Source organism: Pseudorasbora parva, chromosome 18 (assembly GCF_024679245.1).
Source record: "Pseudorasbora parva isolate DD20220531a chromosome 18, ASM2467924v1, whole genome shotgun sequence".
NCBI lineage: Eukaryota > Metazoa > Chordata > Actinopteri > Cypriniformes > Gobionidae > Pseudorasbora > Pseudorasbora parva.
Genome location: NC_090189.1, coordinates 39637949 through 39665573, shown reverse-complemented (window position 1 = coordinate 39665573; position 27625 = coordinate 39637949). Strand labels below are relative to the sequence as shown.

The following is a 27625-nucleotide window of genomic DNA, read 5'->3' as shown; positions in this document are numbered from 1 at the left end:
CTCTCTATTTCTGCCCTCCCCAAACAGCTAGTGCCCGCTTTGAAGAAAAAGAAGCGCTCATGTCTGAGCTGAAGATCTTAAATTATATTGGGCCGCATGAAAACATAGTCAATCTGCTGGGGGCATGTACTCAGGAAGGTAAGTCAAAGACATATTCTCACATTACAAAGCGGTGAAATCTATATCAAAGAAAGCACTTCCTTTCATATTTAGAAAGAAATATGAATTCATTAATTAGCAGACACATTTGGTGAAAGTGACCTTAGTTCCTTTATGCTGAGTTTACACGGCATGATTTTAGCCCCGATTTTCACTCACTGGCAGGTTTTGTGAAATTACAGACAAATGTCATAAATCAGAGGCAAATCAATGCTTGTTCAGACGAATAACCACCACGCAGTGTGAATTAGAACAGAGAAAAAAAAGTTTGGGAGTTCTCGCAGCTTGTTCTCGACACATAACCTGAGCAGAACTTTTTTCTTGTGGGTTTCCGAGAACTATTGTGTGATTGGTCTATAGACTGTAAAAAAATGGACGTAGTGTCCGTGACGTCACCCATAGGATTCCCAAGAACCGCTCTGAAGCGTAAAGTAGAGACGAACTGAACTTTAAGGCTTTATATAACGTAAACGAATGAGTTATAAAAAAAATTAACCCCCCTCACAGTTGTCATGCACTTTCTTAATAAGTTTCTCGGTTAATTGGTAGTCAAGGTAAACAGACATGTGCTGAAATAGAGACGATAAAAGTGAGTGGGTCCAATTCATTGTTCTTAAAAAGTGGGTGGGTCTTGTCCCACACACACACAATGGTTCCGACGCCCATCACCCTTTCAGCATTCATTTTCAACATTTAGCAGCAATAGATAAAGGCTTAAAGCAGTTTGGAACTGTTTTTCTTCGCGGAAGCTTTGCGTAAGAGCTAATAAAATATTTAATCTCAAGACAATATTTTGTGTCTAATTTATTTGAGACTAGTAGCCGTGTAATAAGCGGGATAATGTCCACCCAGCCGGTTGTTATCGCAGAATAAACCCCTTCAGAGTGATGCTCCGCTTCGCGTCGGGGTCCTGATCACTCTGTCGGGGTTTATTCTCCGATAACAACCTGCTGGGTGGACATTATCCCTTACATAATATATTTTTCAGCATTAAACGCAATTCTGTGCAATCACAATAAATACAGGTTTATAGAATCTTGAAAATAAAAAATGAATCAGTAGTGTGTCAGTATATAGTGAATAGAGTCGGTTGATCTCTGAATTTGACTTTGATCTGACAGGACCGATGCTGATGATCACAGAGTACTGTTGCCATGGTGATCTCCTCAACTTCTTGCGTCAACGAGCAGAAACATTTGCAAATACTTTTCTTCAGAGTTTCCCAGAGGATCCAAACCTCTACAAGAATGTGACAGTTCAAATGAACCATTCTGCAAGGTATGTTCACGTCTGTTTCATATAATACTGGAAGGCTTGACTTGTAGCACCACTTCTTATCGTGATCATTGCTGTATTATTACAGGTCTGAGCAATATTAAAGGGGTCATGAACTGCATTGCTTTATTGTTTTAATGTTAGCAGGATTTTTATAACAAAAAAAAAAAATCATAATTTAGAAATAAACGTAATTTTTCCTACCCTGATTTTAGTATCTGATTTGAACGCTCTGTTTGAAGGGGTGTGTCTGTGAGACTTCAGTGTAAACGCCCCCTGCTGTGATTGGCTGCTGTGAGACTTCAGTGTAAACGCCCCCTGCTGTGATTGGCTGCTGTGAGACATGTATTAACGCCCACTTCTGTGATTGGCTGCTGTGAGACATGTGTTAACGCCCACTGCTGTGAACGGCTGCTGTGAGACTTGTGTTAACGCCCACTGCTGTGATTGGCTGCTGTGAGACATGTGTTAACGCCCACTGCTGTGATTGGCTGCTGTGAGACTTGTGTTAACGCCCACTGCTGTGATCGGCTGCTGTGAGACTTGTGTTAACGCCCACTGCTGTGATTGGCTGCTGTGAGACTTGTGTAAACGCCCACTGCTGTGATTGGCTGCTGTGAGACATTTGTTAACGCCCACTGCTGTGATCGGCTGCTGTGAGACTTGGGTAAACGCCCACTGCTGTGATTGGCTGCTGTGAGACTTCAGTGTAAACGCCCACTGCTGTGATTGGCTGCTGTGAGACTTCAGGGTAAACGCCCACTGCTGTGATTGGCTGCTGTGAGACTTGGGTAAACGCCCACTGCTGTGATTGGCTGCTGTGAGACTTCAGTGTAAACGCCCACTGCTGTGATTGGCTGCTGTGAGACTTCAGGGTAAACGCCCACTGCTGTGAATGGCTGCTGTGAGACTTGTGTAAACGCCCACTGCTGTGATTGGCTGCTGTGAGACTTGTGTAAACGCCCACTGCTGTGATTGGCTGCTGTGAGACTTGTATAAACGCCCACTGCTGTGAATGGCTGCTGTGAGACTTGTGTAAACGCCCACTGCTGTGATTGGCTGCTGTGAGACTTCAGTGTAAACGCCCCCTGATGTGAATGGCTGCTGTGAGACTTCAGTGTAACCGCCCCCTGCTGTGATTGGCTGCTGTGAGACTTCAGTGTAACCGCCCCCTGCTGTGATTGGCTGCTGTGAGACTTCAGTGTAACCGCCCCCTGCTGTGATTGGCTGCTGTGAGACTTGTGTAAACGCCCACTGCTGTGATTGGCTGCTGTGAGACTTGTGTAAACGCCCACTGCTGTGATTGGCTGCTGTGAGACTTGTGTAAACGCCCACTGCTGTGATTGGCTGCTGTGAGACTTGTGTAAACGCCCCCTGCTGTGAATGGCTGCTGTGAGACTTGTGTAAACGCCCACTGCTGTGATTGGCTTCTGTGAGACTTGTGTAAACGCCCACTGCTGTGAATGGCTGCTGTGAGATTTGTGTAAACGCCCACTGCTGTGATTGGCTGCTGTGAGACTTGTGTAAACGCCCACTGCTGTGATTGGCTGCTGTGAGATTTGTGTAAACGCCCACTGCTGTGATTGGCTGCTGTGAGACTTGTGTAAACGTCCACTGCTGTGATTGGCTGCTGTGAGATTTGTGTAAACGCCCACTGCTGTGATTGGCTGCTGTGAGACTTGTGTAAACGCCCACTGCTGTGATTGGCTGCTGTGAGACTTGTGTAAACGCCCACTGCTGTGAATGGCTGCTGTGAGATTTGTGTAAACGCCCACTGCTGTGAATGGCTGCTGTGAGATTTGTGTAAGCGCCCACTGCTGTGATTGGCTGCTGTGAGACTTGTGTAAACGTCCACTGCTGTGATTGGCTGCTGTGAGATTTGTGTAAACGCCCACTGCTGTGATTGGCTGCTGTGAGACTTGTGTAAACGCCCACTGCTGTGATTGGCTGCTGTGAGACTTGTGTAAACGCCCACTGCTGTGATTGGCTGCTGTGAGACTTGTGTAAACGCCCACTGCTGTGAATGGCTGCTGTGAGACTTGTGTAAACGCCCACTGCTGTGATTGGCTGCTGTGAGACTTGTGTAAACGCCCACTGCTGTGATTGGCTGCTGTGAGACTTGTGTAAACGCCCACTGCTGTGATTGGCTGCTGTGAGACTTGTGTAAACACCCATTGCTGTGAATGGCTGCTGTGAGATTTGTGTAAACGCCCACTGCTGTGATTGGCTGCTGTAAGACTTCAGTGTAAACGCCCACTGCTGTGATTGCCTGCTGTGAGACTTGTGTAAACGGCCACTGCTGTGATTGGCTTCTGTGAGACTTCAGTGTAAACGCCCACTGCTGTGATTGGCTGCTGTGAGACTTCAGTGTAAACGCCCACTGCTGTGATTGGCTGGTATTACATGTGGAACTCTCTCGAAAACTTTTAGCTCATTTTTACTTTTTCAGCTCTCAAGGTTAATGTTACGGCAAAAACTAATTCATTGACATCACTAATAACAGAGAAACCTAGTACCAATTGTCTTTCACCCCAACTCTCTTATAGCCCAAGGACTCAACAGCCTTCTCTCAGTAGTTTTCCACACATGGTAAAAGTTAGAAACACAGCATACAAATAACCCCCATCTGTCCATTGTTTCTTACACCTGGCCCTCAGAATTAGTTCTGCCCTGACACCTTTGGTTCGGGAGAGCCCTCAATTTAGGCATCCCGCGACCTCTAAGGTCACAAGCCAGTCACTGTGTCTGTTAAAGCACAGAGAAGTGTCTTACATGACAGAAACATGTAATGTTGACTCCTGCGTGAACTCAAACAAATAAAATGATCCTTTGTTATATGAAGTAATGTAGTAGGGGTGACCCCGAATAGTCGAAGATTTGATGCATCGATATGCGGAGCTGGATTCGACCACCCATCTCACAGTCGAATCTTCGCGGGTGTTATGAAATGAGGATTACACCATTTTGACAATATGGGGGTGCTCAATATTTTATAGACGTGGCATGGGGCAGCGCGGCGCTGAGTTTTGTGTCCGGTGTGCAACAACTTTAAGGGCTAAAATTCGAACACAATGTGTGTACACACACACACCGGCAGCAGCATTCGGCGCCTGTCCGCGGCGACTCAGGAAGTTGTTCAAAATCCTGCCGCGCCGCAGAGCACAATTTCAAGGTTTTATATTATATCTCCCTCAAATCATCAATTTAATGATTTCACACTGTGCTACAAGATACACCCGTCGTGCAGCTCTTCTGTCAGAAAAGGATTCAAAATTGATCTTGCGTGTATATCATGTGCGGTCCGGTGTGAGATCCTGAGATGGCGCTGAGCTTCAGTCCGGTGTGAGATCCTGAGACGGTGCTGAGCTTCAGTCCGGTGTGAGATCCTGAGATGGCGCTGAGCTTCAGTCCGGTGTGAGATCCTGAGACGGCGCTGAGCTTCAGTCCGGTGTGAGATCCTGAGACGGCGCTGAGCTTCAGTCCGGTGTGAGATCCCGAGACGGCGCTGAGCTTCAGTCCGGTGTGAGATCCTGAGACGGCGCTGAGCTTCAGTCCGGTGTGAGATCCTGAGACGGCGCTGAGCTTCAGTCCGGTGTGAGATACTGAGACGACGCTGAGCTTCAGTCCGGTGTGAGATCCTGAGACGGTGCTGAGCTTCAGTCCGGTGTGAGATCCTGAGATGGCGCTGAGCTTCAGTCCGGTGTGAGATCCTGAGACGGTGCTGAGCTTCAGTCCGGTGTGAGATCCTGAGACGGCGCTGAGCTTCAGTCCGGTGTGAGATTCTGAGACGGCGCTGAGCTTCAGTCCGGTGTGAGATCCTGAGACGGCGCTGAGCTTCAGTCCGGTGTGAGATCCTGAGACGGCGCTGAGCTTCAGTCCGGTGTGAGATTCTGAGACGGCGCTGAGCTTCAGTCCGGTGTACGACCCCCTTTAGGCACAATCGGCTTAAGACCGTGCATGTAAACGCACTCAAAGTGTTCTTTTCCTCTCTAGGCAGGTTTTCTTTTTAGGCTTATTTATCAAAATTATCTTTTATATATTTGTGTGATGTTCTGTATTTAGATCGCGGCTTTAAAATGTTATGAGAAAACGTTTGACGAATGTTTATCCACCACATTACCTTTTATTTAAACCTAAATAAGAAAGCCATTGTCAGTTCGTCTGTCAGGTTTGTTCGCTTTATTAAAAGCTGTTGCTGTGTGCACTGTGTAAAGGGAAATAAAAATAGTTTTACCCTCCTGCTGACTAGTGTCGTGCCGCTCCCAACCCGTTCACACACAGATGATTCGACTATCGGTCGACTAAAGAGAGATTTGACAATTCTGATTCGAATGTGTAAATCCTTAGTCGGGGACAGCCGTAATATGTAGATTAATGAAATCAATAAATTTATCATGCATAAATGATTAATCTGTGATTATTTTTTTCCCCCAACAGTTAACTAATCGTGAAGTGTTGATCATAGCATTATATTTAGATCTAGGCCTATAGCGGTGTAGCCGATCACACACGTTGAGCTCATGAATGCTGTGATCTTGTGATTTCTGCGCACTAACGAATGCTTTCATCATAACTAACAGTGCAAACACAATGTATACGAGAGATTTGTTGATTATTACGAGAGTCCAGAACTCAGTCACTGATAAACTCGTACTGATGTGTGATTGACAGCTCCAGCGATTGTAAAGGGAGTGTCTTTGATCACAGTTTAAATAAAAAAATATTTTAATTTACTTAGCGAAACAATGTGAAGCTGAGCTTTAAGTCACTAGTTTGATTTACTGACACATGGACAAAGAACATCTGACTGTACATTAATCATATCAGAAATCACTGGTCTCAGATCAGGCATTAGAATTGACACAGTTACTCACATGTTGTGGCATTACTGTCGAGTCCATGTCGTAAAAGTCTGTTTGCGAAGCCTAAGCCGAAATTGTGACCGATTAACCAAAGAATCCACAGTAAAATGTAGCGAATACACATAAATAATGCTACACAAACATTCATATTGTTGAGAATAAATAAGCACATTCTTAGCATTACGTTCCTTAGGAAGGAAGTGTTATTTTTAGATTGTTTGTCTCTCCTCATCATTTCACTAACACTCCAGTGGGCGGAGCCAAAGTGGCAATGATCTTAGGTGCTGTTGATCTTTTGCAGAGTTCACTGGGCTTGGTTAAATTAAAAGCAGTTTTTGTACTAAAAAGGAAGTTTTCAGTTCTGAAACAAGAGATTCTCAAAGTATGATGACCTCTTACAGGTCCTTCTCAAAAAATTAGCATATTGTAAAAAAATCATTATTTTCCATAATGTAATGATACAAATTAAACTTTCATATATTTTAGATTCATTGCACACCAACTGAAATATTTCAGGTCTTTTATTGTTTTAATACTGATGATTTTGGCGTACAGCTCATGAAAACCCAAAATTCCTATCTCAGAAAATTACATTCGACCAATAAAAGAAGTGTTTTTAATAATAAAAAGTCAACCTTCAAATAATTATGTTCAGTTATGCACTCAATACTTGGTGGGGAATCCTTCTGCAGAAATGACTGCTTCAGTGCGGCGTGGCATGGAGGCGATCAGCCTGTGGCACTGCTGAGGTGTTCTGGAGGCCCAGGATGCTTCGATAGCGGCCTTAAGCTCATCCAGAGTGTTGGGTCTTGCGTCTCTCAACTTTCTCTTCACAATATCCCACAGATTCTCTATGGGGTTCAGGTCAGGAGAGTTGGAACGGCCAATTGAGCACAGTAATACCATGGTCAGTAAACCATTTACCGGTGGTTTTGGCACTGTGAGCAGGTGCCAGGTCGTGCTGAAAAACCAAATCTTCATCTCCATAAAGCTTATCAGCAGATGGAAGCATGAAGTGCTCCAAAATCTCCTGAGAGCGAGCTGCATTGACCTGCCCTTGATAAAACACAGTGGACCAACACCAGCAGCTGACATGGCACCGCAGACCATCACTGACTCTGAGGACTTGACACTGGACTTCAGGCATTTTGGCGTTTCCTTCTCCCCAGTCTTCCCACTGAGGTGCCTTGATACAGCACTCTGGGAACAGCCTATTCGTTCAGAAACTTCTTTCTGTGTCTTACCCTCTCGCTTGAGGTTGTCAATGATGGCCTTCTGGACAGCAATCAGGTCGGCAGTCTTACCGATGATTGCGGTTTTGAGTAATGAACCAGGCTGGGAGTTTTTAAAAGCCTCAGGAATCTTTTGCAGGTGTTTAGAGTTAATTAGTTGATTCAGATGATTAGGTTAAAAGCTCGTTTAGAGAACCTTTTCATGATATGCTAATTTTTTGAGACAGGAATTTTGGGTTTTCATGAGCTGTATGCCAAAATCATCAGTATTAAAACAATAAAAGACCTGAAATATTTCAGTTGGTGTGCAATGAATCTAAAATATGTGAAAGTTTAATTTTTATCATTACATTATGGAAAATAATGAACTTTATCACAATATGCTAATTTTTTTAGAAGGACCAGTATATGTCAAAAGCTCAAGGAAAATTTTATTATTCAGTTCATTACCCCTTTAATGCATTCTTCTATCTACCCTGCTGAAAAAACATAAAAGCAAATGAAGGTGGTCAGGCAACATTTTTACCAGTTCAAAGCCTTCAGAAGCTGGTCTGAAATGCTGTGACTAAATGTTGCTGTGGTTGTAGTGTCTTTTCTATTGTCAATCATGTATATTTATATTTTTAGGATCACTTCTCATGGCTCAGAGAGCTTTAATGGCGCACAGTCAACACAGATGTCAAAAGACCTTTGTCAGGGTAAAGTAATAAGTAATAATTCCTGTAATGGGAAAATTAGGTATCCTTACTGTTTTGGACTATCTCAACAGAATCTTGCAATGAAGGAGGGGAGGATGCGTGGTCATTGGATAATATTGATTTGCTGAAGTTCTCCTATCAAGTGGCTCGGGGAATGGAATTCTTAGCCTCCAAAAATGTAATATTTGTTGGTTATATGTTATATACATATGTGTGTCAAAATATGTGTAGCTAATTTCATTTTTTATGGATACCAAACTGCACAGTAAGACTAATTATGTGTGAGATTATGTTAAGTTGTTTTGGCACACTGTCATTTTATAATGCTGTTTATCCTCAGTGTATTCACAGAGATTTGGCTGCACGGAACATTCTTGTGGCTGACTGTCACAATGTAAAGATCTGTGATTTTGGCCTTGCACGGGACATCATGAATGACTTGAATTATGTAGTGAAGGGGAACGTAAGTAACTTTTTTTCTTTTGTTATGAACCATTCAACATGTAGAATGTTATTGTGCTCTCTGCTGTCTTACAGATTACTGAATACCCCACTAAGGGTGTTTTCACACACCTGTCGATTGTTTTTTGTTCTGAAACAGGACTTAATTTGTTACAATGATGCATGTTCTTCTTGGATCGGTTCGCTTTCACAAGGCAACCTTTAAAAGCGTATCATAACGTATTCACCCAAGTCACATGTGAGCCTAAATTTCTCTTTCACTGCTGGGTCTTTCCATCTTGCCATCATCAGCCTATATATATATATATATATATGAGGCAAATTCACATCCACCGCACCACGCTGAAGGACCTCCAGACGCGCATCAACACGCCTTTCCATTGACTTAAGATGGAAATCATTCGCTCCAGATGCCCTATTTGCATTTGGTGTGAACGCAGCATCACTCCTATGATCTCAAGAGCCTTTAGCCTCCTTGTTAGAGCATCCACTCTCATGCCGGCAGACCCAGGTTCGAGTCCCACTTGGAGGGGGCGTTTCAAACAGGAGGGGTTACGCAAGAAGCTTGCTGTCCTGGGACGTCTCTGGAGATGCCCTGCCGGGACGTGGAGCCACAGGTTGAGCAACCATCTGCAGCTCCTGTGCCAGAGGATTCTGCGGCTCTGCCTCCAGTCTCAGTTTCCCTTGTTCCATCTCGGCCTATCTACCAATTTGGCTTCGTCCTGGCTCCTCCCACATTTGCCCCCTCCCACCCACCTTCAGGAACCCTCTGCCTAGTGACTCCACCGGGTTCCCCTCAGTTGTTGCTCCACTTACACCCCGCCGATGTTTGGTTCGATTAAAACGAACCCTGGTGCGATTGCTTGGTTAGTGCGGTTCATTTGAACATATGTGAACGCTGCCATCCGAACCCTGGTGCGCACCAAACAAGCCGCACCAGAGTTCGTTTGGAAGCGGACCGAGACCCATCTTTTTAGCGCTCTTGGTCCGCTTCCAAACGAACTCTGGTGCGGTTCGATTGATATATGAACGCAACACGGACCAAAGACATGTAAACGGACCAAAAACCGGACTTATAATGTCACAAGATGCGACGCATAGTCAGCTGATTTGACGACAAGGAAAGATCGGTGTATCCAAAATGAGTAACTTTAACGTTAGAGGGCAGACGTGGAGCAATGAGGAAGTGCCTAATCAATATTTGGTCAGACGAGCATGTTTCGAAAATGCTAGAAAAAACACACAAAAAACATACCTGGCTCTTCTCATCAAAGTTCCTGTGTTGCCCATTATTAGCAGGTACAGACGACAGAACGGCCGTCTCTTTTCTGCACAACGGAACATTTTATGAACATTTCATGAGCTCTTCATGAGTTCTCAGCGGGTAAAAATAATGCCATATGTACACGCATAAAATGATCGCGTTTAATCAGCACACAGCGTTGTTTTGAATGTTGCGAACATTTTATGAGCTCTTCATGAGTTCTCTGGTAAAAAATAATGCCATATGTACACGCATAAAATGAACGCGTGTAATCCGCACACAGCATTGTTTTGAATGTTCGGTAAGCGAGCTCATACGTCACATAAGCCGACCAATCAGGTTGTGACAGTCTCCCTGTGCCTTTGGTTTGGCAACTTTAGGTTCGCTGTTAAAAATGCCAGTGTGAACGCTAAGCGGACCAGGACTATGTTTTTTTGTTTTTGTTTTTTGGTCCGGACCAAACGAACCGAACTACAAGTGTGAACGCACCCTCAAACTTGTCGGGTCACTGCTCTTTTCACACTGCATGACTATCTGGGGTATCATTCAGTCACTGCTGTGTTCACTCTGACCGATGGATTGGTGACAGGAGGTTTCACACTGCATGACTGTACAGGAGGAAGAATCGCTGACAACTCTCTCTCTCCGGTGCCCAAACTATGTTTCCCAACATTCCCAACTAAACACACGTGCGATGTGACAAGTAAACAAAGCAAGATCCCACATGCGTCAGACCGGATTTCCCGTGTGAGACTTGGAATTGTTATTAAAAATAATAAATTGCACAACGTTTGCTTCAAATTGCTTGTGCGCTGATTTGTGGAGAAAAAGAAAAAAGTATATTGCGGAGGAAATTATTGGAGAGTTCTTGACATTTTGTTCTGCAAAGACAGTTTGAGGTAAATAAATCATTTTGTAATGTGCTGCTGCTGCGGCTGGATGTGCAAATGTTTGGCCGTTGCTTCTGTTTGAAAGAATTGTAAATATATCTATTAAAATACTGAAATTCTGTCTATAGCTCCTCCCTAAACCTCCCGCTGCCCTGTATCTCACTCTTTTATTGGCTGTCGGTCATCGCCAATGTAATTTTCAGTCAGAACTCATTTCACAGAGCAGGAGTTTGAATCACCAACAGCTCCAGATATGTATCATGCCAAATATCTCACGGGCCTATGATTGCCTATGATTTCGGTCATTTGTCGGCAATTCCGTAAAACCTTTCGGCGAGTAAAAATCCTGGCTAAAATTGGGCAGTGTGAACTCTGCTTAAAGGGGGGGGGGGGGGTAAAACACCCAGTTTCAGTCAGTGTCATGTCAATCTTGAGTACCTATAGAGTAGCATTGCATCCTGCATATCTCCGAAAAATCTTTATTTTTTTTATAATTATATAAGAAAGATGCGCTGTTCCGAGTCTTTCCGAAAAAAGCCGAGCGGGTGGGGGCGTATCGTGTGAGCGGAGCTAAATAATGACGTGTGCGCGCTGCTGCTATTGTGTTGAGTCGAGTGCGTCGTAAAGCTGTGTCATCCCTAACAGCGGGAAAAAAACTTTATTCAAAATAAAAATATGTCTTTTAATCAGATACAGCCATACATCTATGATCCGGAATCAGACCCAGAGGCTGCAGTTGAACAGGAGCAGCAGCAAAAACGACTAGAGCAGGACGTCTGTATGTGGTACAAGTTATACACTAACTATATAATATGCTTAGCGGCTTGTGTTATTTACATATTTATACTTGAATTATATCGTTGTATTTTTGTCTTTGAAGGTGTACATGTGGGAAGTGCAGTTGTGCACGTGTGTGTATGTGTGTTTACGCGTGGTTTGTGTAGACAATTGTAACGTTAGTAAGCGGACTGGTTTTGCACCGCAGGTTAAGTTAGTGTTTACATAGAAAGACACGGAATAGTAGCGCATTTGAATGAAGAAGCGCGCTTATTTAGTTCAACATATTTCCCCACTCTTTGTGTATTGTTGTTTGGAGTGCTTTTACAATACACAAACATAAAGTTACACATATAGTGGCCAGCTAAAGAAATGTACACGCACTACACATCGCATGCTCCATTGATCAATTAACTATACGTGATCATGTTTGGGCTACTTGATGAGCATAGGCAAAAACACAGACATTTGAAGCAGTCTAACTCACCGCCTGCGGTTCTAACGTTGGGACCTTTATCGTTGGGACTGCTCCATCCTTCAGCATTAGGCGATTGGAAAATCCGGCGTCGAGCTGGGCCTTGTTTATGAAACAGTCGGCACCGAAATGCAGCGAACAGATATAAACATTCGCGCAACTCAGTTGCTGATCCGGAAAAGCAAATTCCATCCACTGTTGCCTTAACGCGGGGTTTTTGGGGAATCTGTGCAGGACTGTCTTGGTCTGGCAACCAAAAACGCACTTTTTTGGTGACATTGGTAATAGTGCACATCACCTGTGCAGCGCAGCCTACGAGCCAGCGCTTTGATGGGCGTAGCCTGCTACTTTCGCTCTCTCCCTCTCTCTCTCTCACGCGCTTCCGGTAGAATTGTCCGTAAGGCCCATACAAGGAAATTCCGCCCCCGTTAACGTCAAAGGGAACGCATGATCGCAAAAAAACTTGCCGAAACTTATGACTAACCGGAAGTAGTATTTTTGACAAAGAAATACTCCCATCAAACGTCCACCTTAATTTTTGAAACTTTGTCTATGTTTAGTATGGGAATCCAAGTCTTTAACAGTGTAAAAAGATCAGTATGCATGAAACAGCATTTCACCCCCCCTTTAAGGATGCAGTGAGATCCTTCCTCATTCAGTGTCGCCTCTGTCCTCGGCTTCACCGCCGCCATGCTGTCACACAGTTATGATGACAGCCAACAGTATTATCTGTGACAGCATTTTGTCACTTGAAATTCATTTTAATAATGTTAATCTGACAGTTATTTTACATATGTTGCATTTAACTGTCTCAATCCTGTCCTCTCAATGAGAAGAACTGTAATCATGGCCCATGTTACATCGCATATATATTACTGTAATTCCTTGCTTAAAGGATTAGTTTACTTAAAAATGAATCAGTTTTTTTTTTTAAGGAAAACATTCCAAACATTTTTCTCCACATAAGGGACCAACGGTTGAAGGTCCAAATCAATGCAGCCTCAGAGGAAGGGCTTTAGAGACTCTGACCGATCTCAGAGGAATAGGGTCTGATCCAGACAAACCATCGGACATTTTCTACAGGAATAAACATTTATATACTTTTTAACATCAAATGCTTGACTTCGGTGTTGTTCTTCTTCATGCGGTATGACATCATCACGTTGGAAAGGTCACATGACGTTGGTGGAAGTACCGACCCAGTGTCGAAAAACTCGTCCAATGTTCTCGTCCAATTTTAAAATCTTCCGTCAACGTTGTTTTATCTTTATTTTGTAAAGGCTGTTTGATTTAGTCTTTGCATGCTCGTTTTAACTCTACGTCGGTACTTCCACCTACATCACGTGACCTTTCAGACGTGATGACATCATACGCCTTGAAAAATAACAACACCGAAGTTAGGTTAGGTTAAAAAGTATTTTATATTTTTTATTGAAAATGTCTGATGGTTTGTCTAGATCAGACCCTATTCCTCTGGGATCGAGCAGATCCTCTGAAGCCCTTTGTCTGAAACTGCATTGATTTGGACCTTCAACCGTTGGTTCAAATCATTATGTCTTATTATGTGGAGAAAAATCCTGGAATGTTTTCCTCAAACATTTTTTTTGACTGAAGAAAGACAGACATGAACATCTTGAATGAGATGGGGGTCAATAAATTATCAGGAAATGTTACTTTTGAAGTGAACTAATTCTTTAATGGTCATTTTCGTACCTTTTTCAGATAATTTGAAAAAACTTCCACAAGCAACGAATTTAACATCAACCTTGCTCTCTCTTGTTTGTGTGATTCATGTGAAATGTGATTCATCAGACAAGGCAACCTTCTTCTGATGTTCCATGGTCCAATTCTGACCATCACGTACCCCTTGTAGGAGATTTCGGTGGCGGACATCATGCCTGAATAATAATAAATAAATGTTAAAGGGAATAAATGTATAAATAAAATGAATATAAATTCTAAAACAATCAATTCAACATGGATTGAGTGTCTCCTGCTAAACATAAAAAAATATATAATTTTGTACATTCTGTGTATTGGTTCTGCAGGCACGGCTGCCAGTAAAATGGATGTCACCTGAAAGCATCTTTGAATGTCTTTACACAGTACAGAGTGATGTCTGGTCATATGGCGTCCTTCTGTGGGAGATCTTTTCCTTGGGTAAGTGAATTTACTTGTGTTAAAATGCTCATCTCATGAAGGTTTTTTGTTGGTATTATGTTTTTTTTTCTTTCCTATTTTCAGGTATGAGCCCGTACCCTAATGTTGTGATTGATGCACAATTCTATAAGATGATTAAAGATGGTTATCACATGCCACAACCTGATTTTGCCCCTAATGAAATGTGAGTTTATAAGCATTAGTAATGTTTAGAAAAGAAACAATACGCAAATCTCATTAAGTGACTTGATCTTCTGTAGGTACACAATGATGAAAATGTGCTGGAGCCTGGAACCGACTCAGCGTCCGACCTTTGGCAACATCAGAGAATTTATCGCAAAGTTGTTGCCAAAGCAATCCAGCCAGGTAAGGTAGCTAAGCACATTGTTAGAACAAAAGTCCCTTTAAGACCAGTCATTTCACTCGGCGGCCATCTTTGAAACGCCTCTTGGGCATGCAAGTGCAGCTTCTCTTTGAATGAGGAAACATCAAATTCCAAAACTGTTCACCAATCTTATGATTAAATGTAATTTTTAAAATCATCAATGAAATCTGACAACTCATTAGTCTCATAAATTTTGTTTCTAAATGCTCAAATCATGACAAAAAAACAACAACAGCATTTTTCAGCCTGGACAAAGCTAATGCGCAGGCGCAGTCCTTAGCGCATCTCAGAACAATGCCTGTTTCTATAGCACCCGGAGCTTCTAACTGCAGCTGCAGAGACGCGATTGGCTCTTTCATTCAGAAGGCGGGGCTTATTTGCCATATTGGGTGTTGCACTTTCTCCCATTCAAAAGTAATTGGAGTGCACCGTCTTCTAATATATCAAGTCTTTAAACAATTTCCTCAGGTGTAAAAGTAAACAAATTTTACCCATTTTTCTTGTATTTATAATTTTTCTGATTTTCTCTTATCACGCAAGCTGCATCTGAAATTGCGTACTATGTGAGTAGCTACTACATTTGAATTTGAACTTACTTTACATTTGTCTGTAATTATCAAGTGCTCCTGAAGTTCATAATTAGCTAATTCAGCTGTTTGATCAGGGCTGGAGTTAATTAGACAATTAAGTGATGATTGACCACAACTGATGCTAATGAGTAAAACCCATGTAACAGTTCTAGAGAGTGATCTCTCTAGATAATGATCTAGAGAGAGCTTTGTTGATAACTAAACAAATATTTAATTACTACATTAGTCATTTCTCACAAAAAAAGACATCAGAAGTGGAAAATGTTGGTCAAAAACTTTACACATATTCACACAAACTAACCAATAAACACAACATTTGGACAGCATCTTTTTTTCCCAAGCTCAAATGGAACGCACAGGATTGTGGGATACCAACGGTAGCGAAGAATACATCTATGCTGTCTTCTCAGCTCGATCAGATGAAGGGATCAGGCTTGAGCACAACTCAAAATTGAATTTGAATTGATGTCAAAAACAGGATTTAGAATTACAAAACTGAAATTGAATTAAAGGAAGCAGAATTGAAATTCAAGAAAAATTCAAAGAAATTCATCCACATGTCCACCTTGCCATATCAGCTTCATCTGCAGCTGTTGAGAGAATCTTTAGTTCTGCAGGAAAGATCTTCAGAGCAGAACGCTGGAGACTCAATGATAAAACACTTGAGGAGCGATTGAGAAAAATCATTGAGATTGAGAAAAATAGATGCATCAGTGTTGCTCAGTGAGTTTTGCACTGGAACGAATGATAACTGCATTTACAACAACGTTGAGTTATATGATTACTTGGGATTGAAAATAACAAACAAAACAAAACTAATTAAACAATATTGAGGGGGCAATTTATTTCAAGCATTTATTTCAAGCATCATTATCTGTATTTTAGAACAAAATGTATGAAGGGATGAGCAGTGGCACTATAAAAATGAATCATGGGTCTTGCAATTTTCACACACACACAAAAAAAGGTGATATTTAAAAACAGTGTGTATATTTCCTTAAGAAAAAAGTTGTTCGGTGTTGTATAGAAATATTGAGAATGTTTCACTAATAAAACCAAGAGATACATGTTCCTAATTTTTAAGGAAATGTAAGCAATTTTGAGAATATTGTTTATAGTGTAAATGCATAAATGTAAATGTAGTGTAGTTACGTGTAATTAAATTATGTTATTAAATTACAAAATTAATGTAATTGTTGTATTACTGAGGTAAAATGTGTTAATTCAATTAGTTACTAATCATATTAAAAGGAAATTTCTTTGCATTGATAAAGTAATCCAAACCACATTTATAATGGGTAACTTATAACAGTAAGCGATTACATTTCCAAAGTAACCTTCCTAACACTGAATGTGTGTGAGACTCACACTTTCTTTTGTGTGACTGTGTGAAATTTCTTTGAATTGTCATTTAATTCTACTTCCTGTCATTCCAATACCAATTCTACTTGTGGGGCGGAGTCAATTCAATTCCTATTCCAATTCATGAATTGAATGGAGGCCAGTTCTGAAATTCTGAATTTTGCACAAGTCTGGAAGGTCTCTCAAGAGACAGGAAGTGAAGCTAACATTAGATTTTGGACGTGCCTTGATGCGCTCCTGCCTTGAAATGTATCCTCCGAAGGCAGTCGTCTTCCAAAAACGATTAAAAGTAGATGAACCACAGCAAAGCACACAACTGCTTTTTCATCTCTTGATGTCTTACCATAACATTGCACAAATGTTCTTTGAAAACGTATTGCAGTTACTTTTTTGGAATGTGTAGCTAAGGTGACCACCTACTAATAAGTCCAAGGGGGGACAAGGGGTATGTTTCTGAGGGACAATGTGGGACACTGCCTGGCGCGGCGGTGGCCCCACCCCCCTGGGCAGACTCACTGATAGTGGTTTGCCCATTTCTAGCACATAACACCTTACATGATATTAATAATTAGCCTGGCTCTGCACTCCTATGTACTTCCGATCAATTTTCATTTTCCTTCAGTACTACGTCTGGGACTGCTGTGTAGTCTTAGGTTTTCTCCGAACAAATTTTTACCCGTCCAATCAGCGAACAGAGGGAGTGGCTGAGAACGATGACGTTGATGTCGAGCGCTAGTTTGAGATGTAGTTCAGTAATGGCGGCGGAGAAAGATGCCAACGAAACCATTCATTGCATTGTGGCACCGCTGCCGAACATCCAGAAGTTAAAGCAATAACAGTCTTTGCTGGGGTTTGTTGGTGGCCATGATGTTGTGGCCCTCCAAAAGGGTAAATTCGGGAAAAGTTTGATTTTCCAGATCGCTTCGTTAGTGATGAAGGAGTTGGCTGAAGCTATTCGGACAGTAACTGTTTCTCGTGGGGTCGGAAGGTATTGCCATCATTTAAGTTACAGGGACTGGTCAGTTATTTTATTGCCGTCCGTCTCTCACCACCCGCGTAAAAATCCCCGCCGAGTTAACTTACCTACTGCTTTTGACAAACGCAAGGTCGTGTTGATGTAATAGCTGTCCGAATCCACATCTCTGAGTATTCAACAATATATCACTTCAAAATTCACTGTTTGTAATCATTTTTGACCACTGCAGAACACCATACGGTTGCTTTGCTGTTATTAGGATGCATTTCTAGACTTGTATTTCCTTAAAATGCTGGCAAGTATTTAGAAGAGCAATATATTTCATCAACGCTCAAACAAATTAAAATAAAAGCACTTAAACATTTGAATTGGTCCGTTATTTATGGGAGCATTTATTATCATACCAAGCATATGACATTTTATTTACAGCATACAATGATGTTACGGACCACGTGAGCGCCGCGTTCCCGATCAGAAAGCTCTCCTCTCCACCGTGGCGTGAATAAATCACAATCCGAATGCACGAGTTTTAGGTTTTATCCTATAGTTTTATCACTGAGGTGGCCTGCACATGTGCACTTTTATTTTGTCAGATTTCCATGAGTGAAACAGGCGAAGGGCGCATGACATACGTCACGACCAAACATTAGCGATTGTTTATGGCAGGGCAGGTCAGGGCAGATCCAATAGATTTAAACCGCAACAGAGTGCCCGCCTTCGCGGAAATAAACCCTTGTCAATGGAGAGTGGCCAGACTCTATTAATAATGCCCTATTCCCTTAAACATATAATTGCTGATGTATGCTCTTGAATAGGCCAACCAAGGTGTATTTTTTTTTCTAAATAAAGATTCATAATACTTTGAACATTCAATGAGTTGACAGATGCACTTCCACTTAAGATTTACTTTAGCTATTTAATTTTATTTATTTTGCAATACAATTTATTTACTTAAAGGGGGGGTGAAACACTCAGTTTCAGTCAGTGTCATGTCAATCTTGAGTACCTACAGAGTAGCATTGCATCCTGCATATCTCCGAAAAGTCTTTTTTTATAATTATATAAGAAAGATGCGCTGTTCCGAGTCTTTCCGAAAAAAGCCGAGCGGGTGGGGGCGTGTCGTGTGAGCGGAGCTAAATAATGACGTGTGCAGCAGCGCGCTGTGTGTTGAGTCGAGTGCGTCGTAAAGCTGTCTCATCCCTAACAGCGGGAAAAAAACTTTATTCAAAATAAAAATATGGCTTTTAATCAGATACAGCCATACATCTATGATCCGGAATCAGACCCAGAGGCTGCAGTTGAACAGGAGCAGCAGCAAAAACGACTAGAGCAGGACGTCTCTATGTGGTACAAGTTATACACTAACTATATAATATGCTTAGCGGCTTGTGTTATTTACATATTTATACTTGAATTATATCGTCGTATTTTTGTCTTTGAAGGTGTACATGTGGGAAGTGCAGTTGTGCACGTGTGTGTGTGTGTGTTTACGCGTGGTTTGTGTAGACAGTAAGCGGACCGGTTTTGCACAGCAGGCTAGTTAGTGTTTACATAGAAAGACACGGAATAGTAGCGCATTTGAATGAAGAAGCGCGCTTATTTAGTTCAACATATTTCCCCACTCTTTGTGTATTGTTGTTTGGAGTGCTTTTACAATACACAAACATAAAGTTACACATATAGTGGCCAGCTAAACAAATGTACACGCACTACACATCGCATGCTCCATTGATCAATTAGCTATACGTGATCATGTTTGGGCTACTTGATGAGCATAGGCAAAGACACAGACATTTGAAGCAGTCTCACTCACCGCCTGCGGTACTAACGTTGGGACTGCTCCATCCTTCAGCATTAGGCGATCGGGAAAATCCGGCGTCGAGCTGGGCCTTGTTTATGAAACAGTCGGCACCGAAATGCAGCGAACAGATATAAACATTCGCGCAACTCAGTTGCTGATCCGGAAAAGCAAATTACATCCACTGTTGCCTTAACGCGGGGTTTTGGGGAATCTGTGCAGGACTGTCTTGGTCTGGTAACCAAAAACGCACTTTTTTGGTGACATTGTTATGTGCACATCACCTGTGGAGCAGCCTACGAGCCAGCGCTTTGATGGGCGTAGCCTGCTACTTTCGCTCTCTCCCTCTCTCTCTCTCACGCTCTTCCGGTAGAATTGTCCGTAAGGCCCATACAAGGAAATTCCACCCCCGTTAACGTCAAAGGGGATGCATGATCTCAAAAAACTTGCCGAAACTTATGACTAACCGGAAGTAGTATTTTTGACAAAGAAATACTCCCATCAAACGTCCACCTTAACTTTTGAAACTTTGTCCATGTTTAGTATGGGATTCCAAGTCTTTAACAGTGTAAAAAGATCAGTATGCATGAAACAGCATTTCACCCCCCCTTTAAATTGTAGTTGCTCAACACCACAGGAACAGTTTAAAAAAATCTTAAGTCACAACTCCAGAGGTTCATGGAAAGAGAAGGGGGAGGAAGGATGGTGAAAATGCATGTCTCTTTTTAATTGATGATGGCAGTGCCTCAGACTCCATTTTTGGAGTTGGAAAGCGCGCATCTAAAAGTTCCTTCCCAGTGTCTTGGTATGCATGTGCGTGCGCTGTCATGACAACAAAGTTGACAACCTAGTCAGCAGTTCAACTGCGGAGGTGTGGGTGTGGCAACAGTAGCGTGCTGAACTGTCAAGTGATGATCGTTTGACTGGGCTTCTTCGAGGATATAGATCGACCAAATATTTTTGAACAAGCATTGATCATGCGTGACACGGTCTCAATTTGCGGGATGCATGAATTCGGCTTCAAACGCTGTGTGCGCACGCGCTACACAGGACGGGTAGTCACCCTATGTGTAGCTCTCGTGTAATCCAAAATGAGCCAATATTTGGCATGACATTTAAAAAAAATTGATATGTTATCTATATTGTATTGTGAATACAATATACATTTTTGAGATTTGTAAATTATCACATTCCTTTTTTATATACAATTTGTACAGTGTCACAACTTTTTTGGAATCGGGTTTGTATATAGTTGAGCTATATAGCCAGCAGCCATATCACCGTGTAGCCCAATCCTGGTTTCCCACTGAAGCTAAGCAGGGCTGAGCCGGGTCAGTACCTGGATGGGAGACCAACTGGGAAAACCAGGAGCTGCTGGTAGAGGTGTTAGTGAGGCCAGCAGGGGGCGCTCACCCTGTGGTCTGTGTGGGTCCTAACACCCCAGTATAGTGATGGGGACACTGTACTGTCAAAGAGCACCGTCTTTCGGATGAGACGTTAAAGGAACTGTATGTAAGAAATGTATTTTAATTAATCATAAAATGGCCCTAATATGTCACTAGAAATTAAGAAATCATGTTCATTTCAAATACTTCTATCACTGACAACAGTAGTCCGGCCAGGATGTTGTCATTATAAAGTTGTGGTTGCAGCCCTCAACTGATGTTTATGTTGACATGTTGTGTTTTGGCCTGAATCCCCGCCTCCATTTTGAAGTGCGTTCCACTTTGTGAAGTAGACAAGGGAAGTTTATATGGACAGACCCTTGCTCCCTCGATTTTGACCGAGGGAGCGAATCTACTTCATATGTACACTTCAGACAGCTTCATATACAACATGATTGTGACGTCACCGCATATCACGTTTAATTTACTCCACCACAAACAACTCTATGATATTTAAAATATTTTTAAAAACATTTAAACAACCCAAATACACCTATATACATATATAATGTTGCATTAAACAATTTTGTAAAGGAAAAAAAAAGAATAATAAATACACTCCATAGTGGGCTTAGGGCTTTCCAGTTTAGTCCATGGCAAAGTTTCCGCCAGTAGTGGGCACTCATGCAATGTAAGCAATGACACACATCTGAGTGAACGAGATGGAGGGAAGTTCGCAAGTGAAGGGCATAATAAAAAACCAACTGGAACGCAGCATCGGAGTGTAACCCCAGCATCCTGGCCAAATTTGCCCTTTGGTCTCTGTCGATCATGGCCTCCTAATCAACCCCCTCTCCTGATTGTCTTCATCACTCAGTCTCCTCTCCACCATAAGTGTTACATATGTGTTTATCTGTGGACCCTTGGAGGACCCAGCATTCCTCCCGGCACATCAACTGCCTGGAAATGCTTGGGGTCTATAAAGCTCTGAGGAGCTTTCTCCCGGACTTCTGCGGCCACCATGTCCTGATAAGATCCGAAAATATGGCCGTAGTATCGTATCTAAACCATCAAGGGGGTCTGAGGTCGCTCCCTCTGTGCAGACTGGCGTATCAGGTCCTCCTGTGGTCCCAGGGGAAACTGTCATCCCTCAGGGTGCTGTACATTCCCGGGGACCAAAACCAGGGAGCAGACATCCTGTCGAGGCAGGGGCTGAGGCCCAGGGAGTGCTGGCTCCATCCCGAGGTGGTGGAGACCATATGCAAGAGGTTCGGCCCAGTGGAAGTGGATCTGTTTGCGTCTTGAGAGACGTCCCACTGCGGTTCTCCCTCAGGCGTCCGGCCCCATTGGGCCTGGATGCCATGATGCAGACGTGGCCGAGGCTACGTCTGTATGCATTTCCCCCGATCGCTCTACTCCTATGAGATCTGGAGCGGGTCCACCTGGAGGGCATCTGCCTGCTCCTAGTAGCAGCCGACCGGGGTGGTGGCCGACTCGAGTATGGTTCTCGACATCTTCGACCTGGTAGACGGCCTTCAATGGAAGGTCCCTCTGAGGAGGGATCTGCTTACACGATAGTCCACCCCCGGCCTGAGCTGTGGAACCTATGGGTCTGGCCCCTGAGGGTGCAGAGTTCATAGATGAGGGTCTGTCAGCAGGTGTTGTGGAGACCTTACTCAGCTCCATAGCTCCTTCCACCAGGAGACTGTTCAGAAGTTACAACCCAGTTGAACCCAGTTAACTGCCCAATGGCTTCAGTGCTGGAGTCCCTCCAAGATCGTTTCTCCGCCAGGCTTACCCCGTCCACACTTAAGGTGTACATGACTGCCATTGGGGTTTTCCACTCACTTATAGGTGATGGATCACTGGGGTGGCACCATCTGGTCATACGGTTCCTCTGGGGGTGTGGAGGATGAGGCCTGTGGCTCCTTCCAGGGTCCCAACCTGGGACCTGGCGGTAGTGCTCGAGGGGTTGGCCGAAGCCACCTTCGAGCTGCTGGAGCTGGCTGAGGCCAAGAACCTGACCCTTAAGGTGGCCTTTCTTCTTGCCATTACTTCTCTGAGGAGAGTGAGGGACCTCCAGGCATTGGCAATCACACCAACCTGCTTGGAGTTTGCCCCAGGCAGAGTTACGGTCATCTTGCACCTGACCCCGGGCTATGTGCCCAAGGTGCCGTCTAATGTGGCATGGTCGGTGGTTCTTCAGGCATTCCATCCTCTGCCTCACGTGACGGCGCAAGAGGGCAGACTTCACCTTCTCTGCCAGGTGCGGGCATTGAGGATTTATTTGGAGAAGTTTGCGCAGTGGAGGAAGTCAGACCAGGTTGTTGGTGTGTTTTGGTCCACGTAAGAAAGGGCTGCCTGCTGCAAAACCGACACTCAGTAACTGGATTGTCCAGGCAATCGCCACAGCATATCAGGTGCGCAACTTGCGTTCACCTATAGCCGTGAGGACTCATTCTACCAGGGGCATGGCCTCCTCGGTAGCCCTCCTTTCCGGAGCCTCTTTGCAGGAAATCTGTGAAGCGGCCGGGTGAGCCACTCCGCACACCTTCATCAGGCATTATAGTCTGCACCCTCCGGCGACGCCAGGCGCAAGAGTGCTCGCCTCCTTAGTGTGCCCAGAATTGGCTTCACATCAGGTGGTTACGATTGGTGTGGCATAGTGGGTACTCGTTCCCCAAACTGTCATCTCGATGACGCAGTGCGAGTTCCCTCGAAAAGGGAACATCTCAGGTTATGACTATAACCCACTTCTAACGACACTGCGTCTCGTCGCCACACCTATCGTCAGAGCGCTCGCTGCCCTTTAATCGCTGCTTGAATCTTTAATTTGTAATTTAAATCCTTATTGTAACAAATACTAGTTAAACAGTTACATGAACAGTTACTTTAAAGGCAGAGTACATGTTAGAAAGGGTCTAATTATTGACCAAACAATTGGTTTTCCCCATGTGTAAAATATTTACTTTTTATGACAGATATTATGAAAAACCTGGTTTCAGATATTCCAAGAGATGACAGGAAATTAACATGTTCAGTACAAGATTTTTTTAAGTAAAGTTCTACTGATACAAAGCCATAAGCTAATCGCTGAAGTAACCCTTTAACTATAGGCTAACTTATTGCAGTTATGCTATCAACCAATTTGCCTGTTTGGACCATTTTGTAAAAACAACCTCGAGGGAGCAAATGCCCCGTGAGGGACCCTGTATGAGTCAAACCAAACCTATGCCCTTGCAACCAATCCCCATATCCCAACCACAGACTTTGCACTGAAAGAATTTAAAGTAACTGAAGTCATTATACATTAAAAACGTTTTGAGACAAATTATTGATTAATGGAAAACCATGTGAATGGCGCTGCAGGATTTTGAACAACTGTGTGTGACCCCCGTCTGTCTGGTAACGTTAAGATTCTCTTAATATGAACAAATTGCAGCGCCGCCACATGTCAACATAAATGCTTTTTTCTAGGTGAAATGGAAATAGTGAAGTAAATGTAGTCTCCGCCACTGTGTCCGAGTTGAAGCTGTTCTCAGCGGGTCTACATGAGCGCTGAACGGCTGCTGACAGCCCAAAACTCACATCTGTGAAAGTGTCTAAACAGATTATAAAGAAGCTATGTTTATATATGAGTCACATATTTGAGGTCTAAATAACTACATTCATCAATCAGATTCGAGGACCAGACAGAAAGAACTGCTGTATAAATATAAATATTTAGAAAAGCAATATTTACTGTAGAAAGTAAAATCTTCTTTTCTTCAGCAGAACAATGAAAGCATGTATCCAGAGCTTCAGAGTCTCCTGATGGAGAAACAGAGCAACACATCCGCAGTCAGCAGAGAGGACCAGCCTTTAATGACCAACAGTTTGACCTAACACAACATGCTTCAACTTACCATGTCCGTATAACTAGAGCTTATACTGCTATGTGTTTTGACATTGATAACGTTGTTATATCCTGCTATATTATTTTATTTTACTTGTTAAAACCATGGTAGCTGACAGTTTATCAAGCATCTTTCCCACTTCTGTTTGCAAATATGTGTATTCTTTCTTTGTGACATTTAATTCGTTTTTTATTTTTTTCATTGACCGTAATTGATATCTGCTAATTATATATGTAAAAAACAAAACAAACAGCATAATTAGTCTTTCAAAACATTAAATACATACTGTATACTTTTAAGCATTTAAAAACAAATATCCCCAGAAAATTGTATAATAAAAAAAAAAAAAAAAAAAAAATTATTAGTACATTAATTTAATGTACTTACTGGGTAGCATTAGACTTTGGTTGAGGGTTAGTTGCATGTAATAATGCATAATTTACTGTTATTACTATGGTAAGTACATGTAACAAGGACCCTGTAAAATAAAGCGTGTTACCAAACGTAAATGAACCTAACTGCCTTAAACTCCAAGACCATTTTTAGGAATTTCCGCCAGGATTTGGCCTACCCAAATTGAAAAGCTTCCCATACACACATACAATGGTCTAAGTTCAAAATGTTGGTCATTTTACAGGAAACCCTTTGAAGTTACATAAAACACTGCGAAAAATCATAAACATGTAAGTATATGTTGTCCAAGCTGTAATAACCCCTCCAAAAAAGTAGGCGCTTTTTTTTTAAAATAAATTCATTTTTGAAAGTGTGTAACTCAGGCCCTGTGTGCTCTGGGAACCTGCAGACAGTTTGGGCTGCTTCCACTAAATTCCAGAAAATAGTGAAAAAAAAGAAGTTTGTCTGTGTCATGTGCTGCAAGATTTATTCAAATAGGTCTGAAGGGAGGATTTTTTAAAAGCTTAGACAACATATACTTACATGTTTATTACTTTTAGCAGTGTCTTATGTAACTTCAAAGGGTTTCCTGTAAAATGACACCAAAATTTTGAACTTTTGAAAATGTTTCACTGTATGTGTAAGCCTTTGGGAGGCTTTTCAATTTGGGTAGGCCAAATCCAGGCAGAAATGGTACCAGAGTAATTTAGTGTAAATACATTAATTTGTATAAAGAAAAAAGCCATATAAGTGATGCATATCTCCAGAAAGTAGAGATTCTAAGCTTTCAAATGGTACCACATAAGACATCATCGTTTCTTCACAGACATTTAAAATGGAAAGTATATACATGACGATGTCATTCCCGACCCTGTACAGGGTCCTCGGAGTTTAAGCGGTTAAGTGTGCAGAACCTATGGTAATTGTCAGTGCCGTTTCTAGGCATAGGCAAACTAGGCGGTCGCCTAGGGCGCCAACAGCTGGGGGGCGCCAGTGAGCCCCCGCCCCAACAAGATTTTTTAGTTATTTCATATTTATTTTATTATTCATATTTCGTACTTTTGCTATTTCAAGGCATTATGATTAGCTGCGATTATTGGAGTGAAGTCGCCATGGTGATAGTGGAGCTGCTGTAATGAAATGAGATCATGTAGAGGGCGGCAGGGAACGTCGTCATCCGTGGCGTTGTAACGCTCGTGACTGAGTGAAAAATGCGGATTGCTCACTTAATGTAACTGGAGTGGATGCAAACACGGAGGCGATTAACATCAAACAGATCGCACTTTATTCCCCGCTGAACTCTCATCACAAACTCCCTTTCCGTCCACAGCATTACTTAATAAAACAAAATAACTGACTGTTAGCAACAGAAAATAATCCCCACACATGGGAGCGACTCAGTGCGCACATACACAAAATGCAGACTTCGTTTGCAGGGAGCGCGCGCAACTCTTAAAGGGGCCACACTATATTTCTATTCGTTACAGCGTGCTTTAGTTTCATCATCAAGGTCAAAGCCATCAGGGGCTCAGTATCGTAAAAAGAAAAAAGAGGAAATATAAAAAAGAAAGCGAAATATATTTATTTATATATACAGGTATATAGTCTACTTATTGGTTACTTGTTCTCTACTAAGCTGGTCTCTCTATAACGTTGAGCAAAACATTAAACTGAATATTAGTACTGGACGGACCACACGCCATGCTCATTTCAGGTGCAGAACATTATAGCAGTTAATTTGAATAAAAAAAAAAAAATCTTTATATCAGAGATAGCTGTTTAGTGTAAATTGATCAAGTAGGCTAATACTGTCATAACCATGGGCTTCACTAGGCCCTTTTTTATGAACTTATGCCTCTTATGCCCCCTCTAAAAAAATATGTGATTAACCTTTAAAACATGAAACTGGCGCGAGGCTTCGGCTACGGCTTCGTCCCGTCTTTTAGTCTTTGTGTCACTGTGTTCTTCAATCGGTAGCGGCGCCGAGTGACATGGTTTTCAAGCTATTGTTATCTAATTTTTTGGCCTTCAGAACATCTTAAAATACACATATGTAGATCATAGAAATCAAAATTTTCTCAGGGGAGCATGCCCCAGAACCCCCCTAACATTTCTGATCTCAGTGATAATAAACCTGGCGACATTACTGGATTAATGCATGTACAATATGCCCATGAAATAAGGAAGTCATATTTGCTTTATAAATTATAGTGAAAAAAAAAAAATAGGGGGGGGGGTGGGGGTGCAACATATGAATCTTGCCTAGGGTGCCAGAAAGGCTAGAAACGGCCCTGGTAATTGTGTATATGACTGTGTTCATAAAGGACTACTTACGAGCTCATGTGAAACGCTCGTCGTCTCCTTGTTACAGATGTTTTTGTGTTCTTTTATAATATGCATTTATTCTGGTTTATGTTGTTTGTAGGATGCATTAGAATGAATGGCACTGATGGTAAAGTTTTTTCTTTGATATAACTAAGTTATTTTATCTTTTTTATATTGACTCTTATTTTGGGCCGTGGGTCACCCTGAAGTTTGTACACACTCTGGTCTTTCTTTTGCTCCTCTGAAGACTTTGTATCAACT

At 42.4% G+C, this 27625-nt stretch overlaps 1 protein-coding gene across 3 annotated transcripts in view; it reads left to right on the top strand.

Annotated features, from left to right (window-relative positions):
• csf1rb (colony stimulating factor 1 receptor, b) overlaps positions 1-25278 on the top strand; it is a 69051-nt gene extending 43773 nt beyond the window's left edge. For 2 of the 3 annotated variants that reach the window (XM_067423939.1, XM_067423936.1), the window contains exons 13-21: positions 28-138; positions 1281-1437; positions 8156-8226; positions 8298-8404; positions 8567-8689; positions 14143-14254; positions 14339-14438; positions 14515-14620; positions 24522-25278. In XM_067423939.1, coding sequence (XP_067280040.1) covers positions 28-138; positions 1281-1437; positions 8156-8226; positions 8298-8404; positions 8567-8689; positions 14143-14254; positions 14339-14438; positions 14515-14620; positions 24522-24635 — 1001 coding nt within the window. In that variant the 3' untranslated portion in view covers positions 24636-25278. The remainder of the gene's footprint in view (positions 1-27; positions 139-1280; positions 1438-8155; positions 8227-8297; positions 8405-8566; positions 8690-14142; positions 14255-14338; positions 14439-14514; positions 14621-24521) is intronic. The other variant, XM_067423938.1, reaches the window with a different exon arrangement.
• The last annotated feature ends 2347 nt before the right edge of the window (positions 25279-27625 follow it).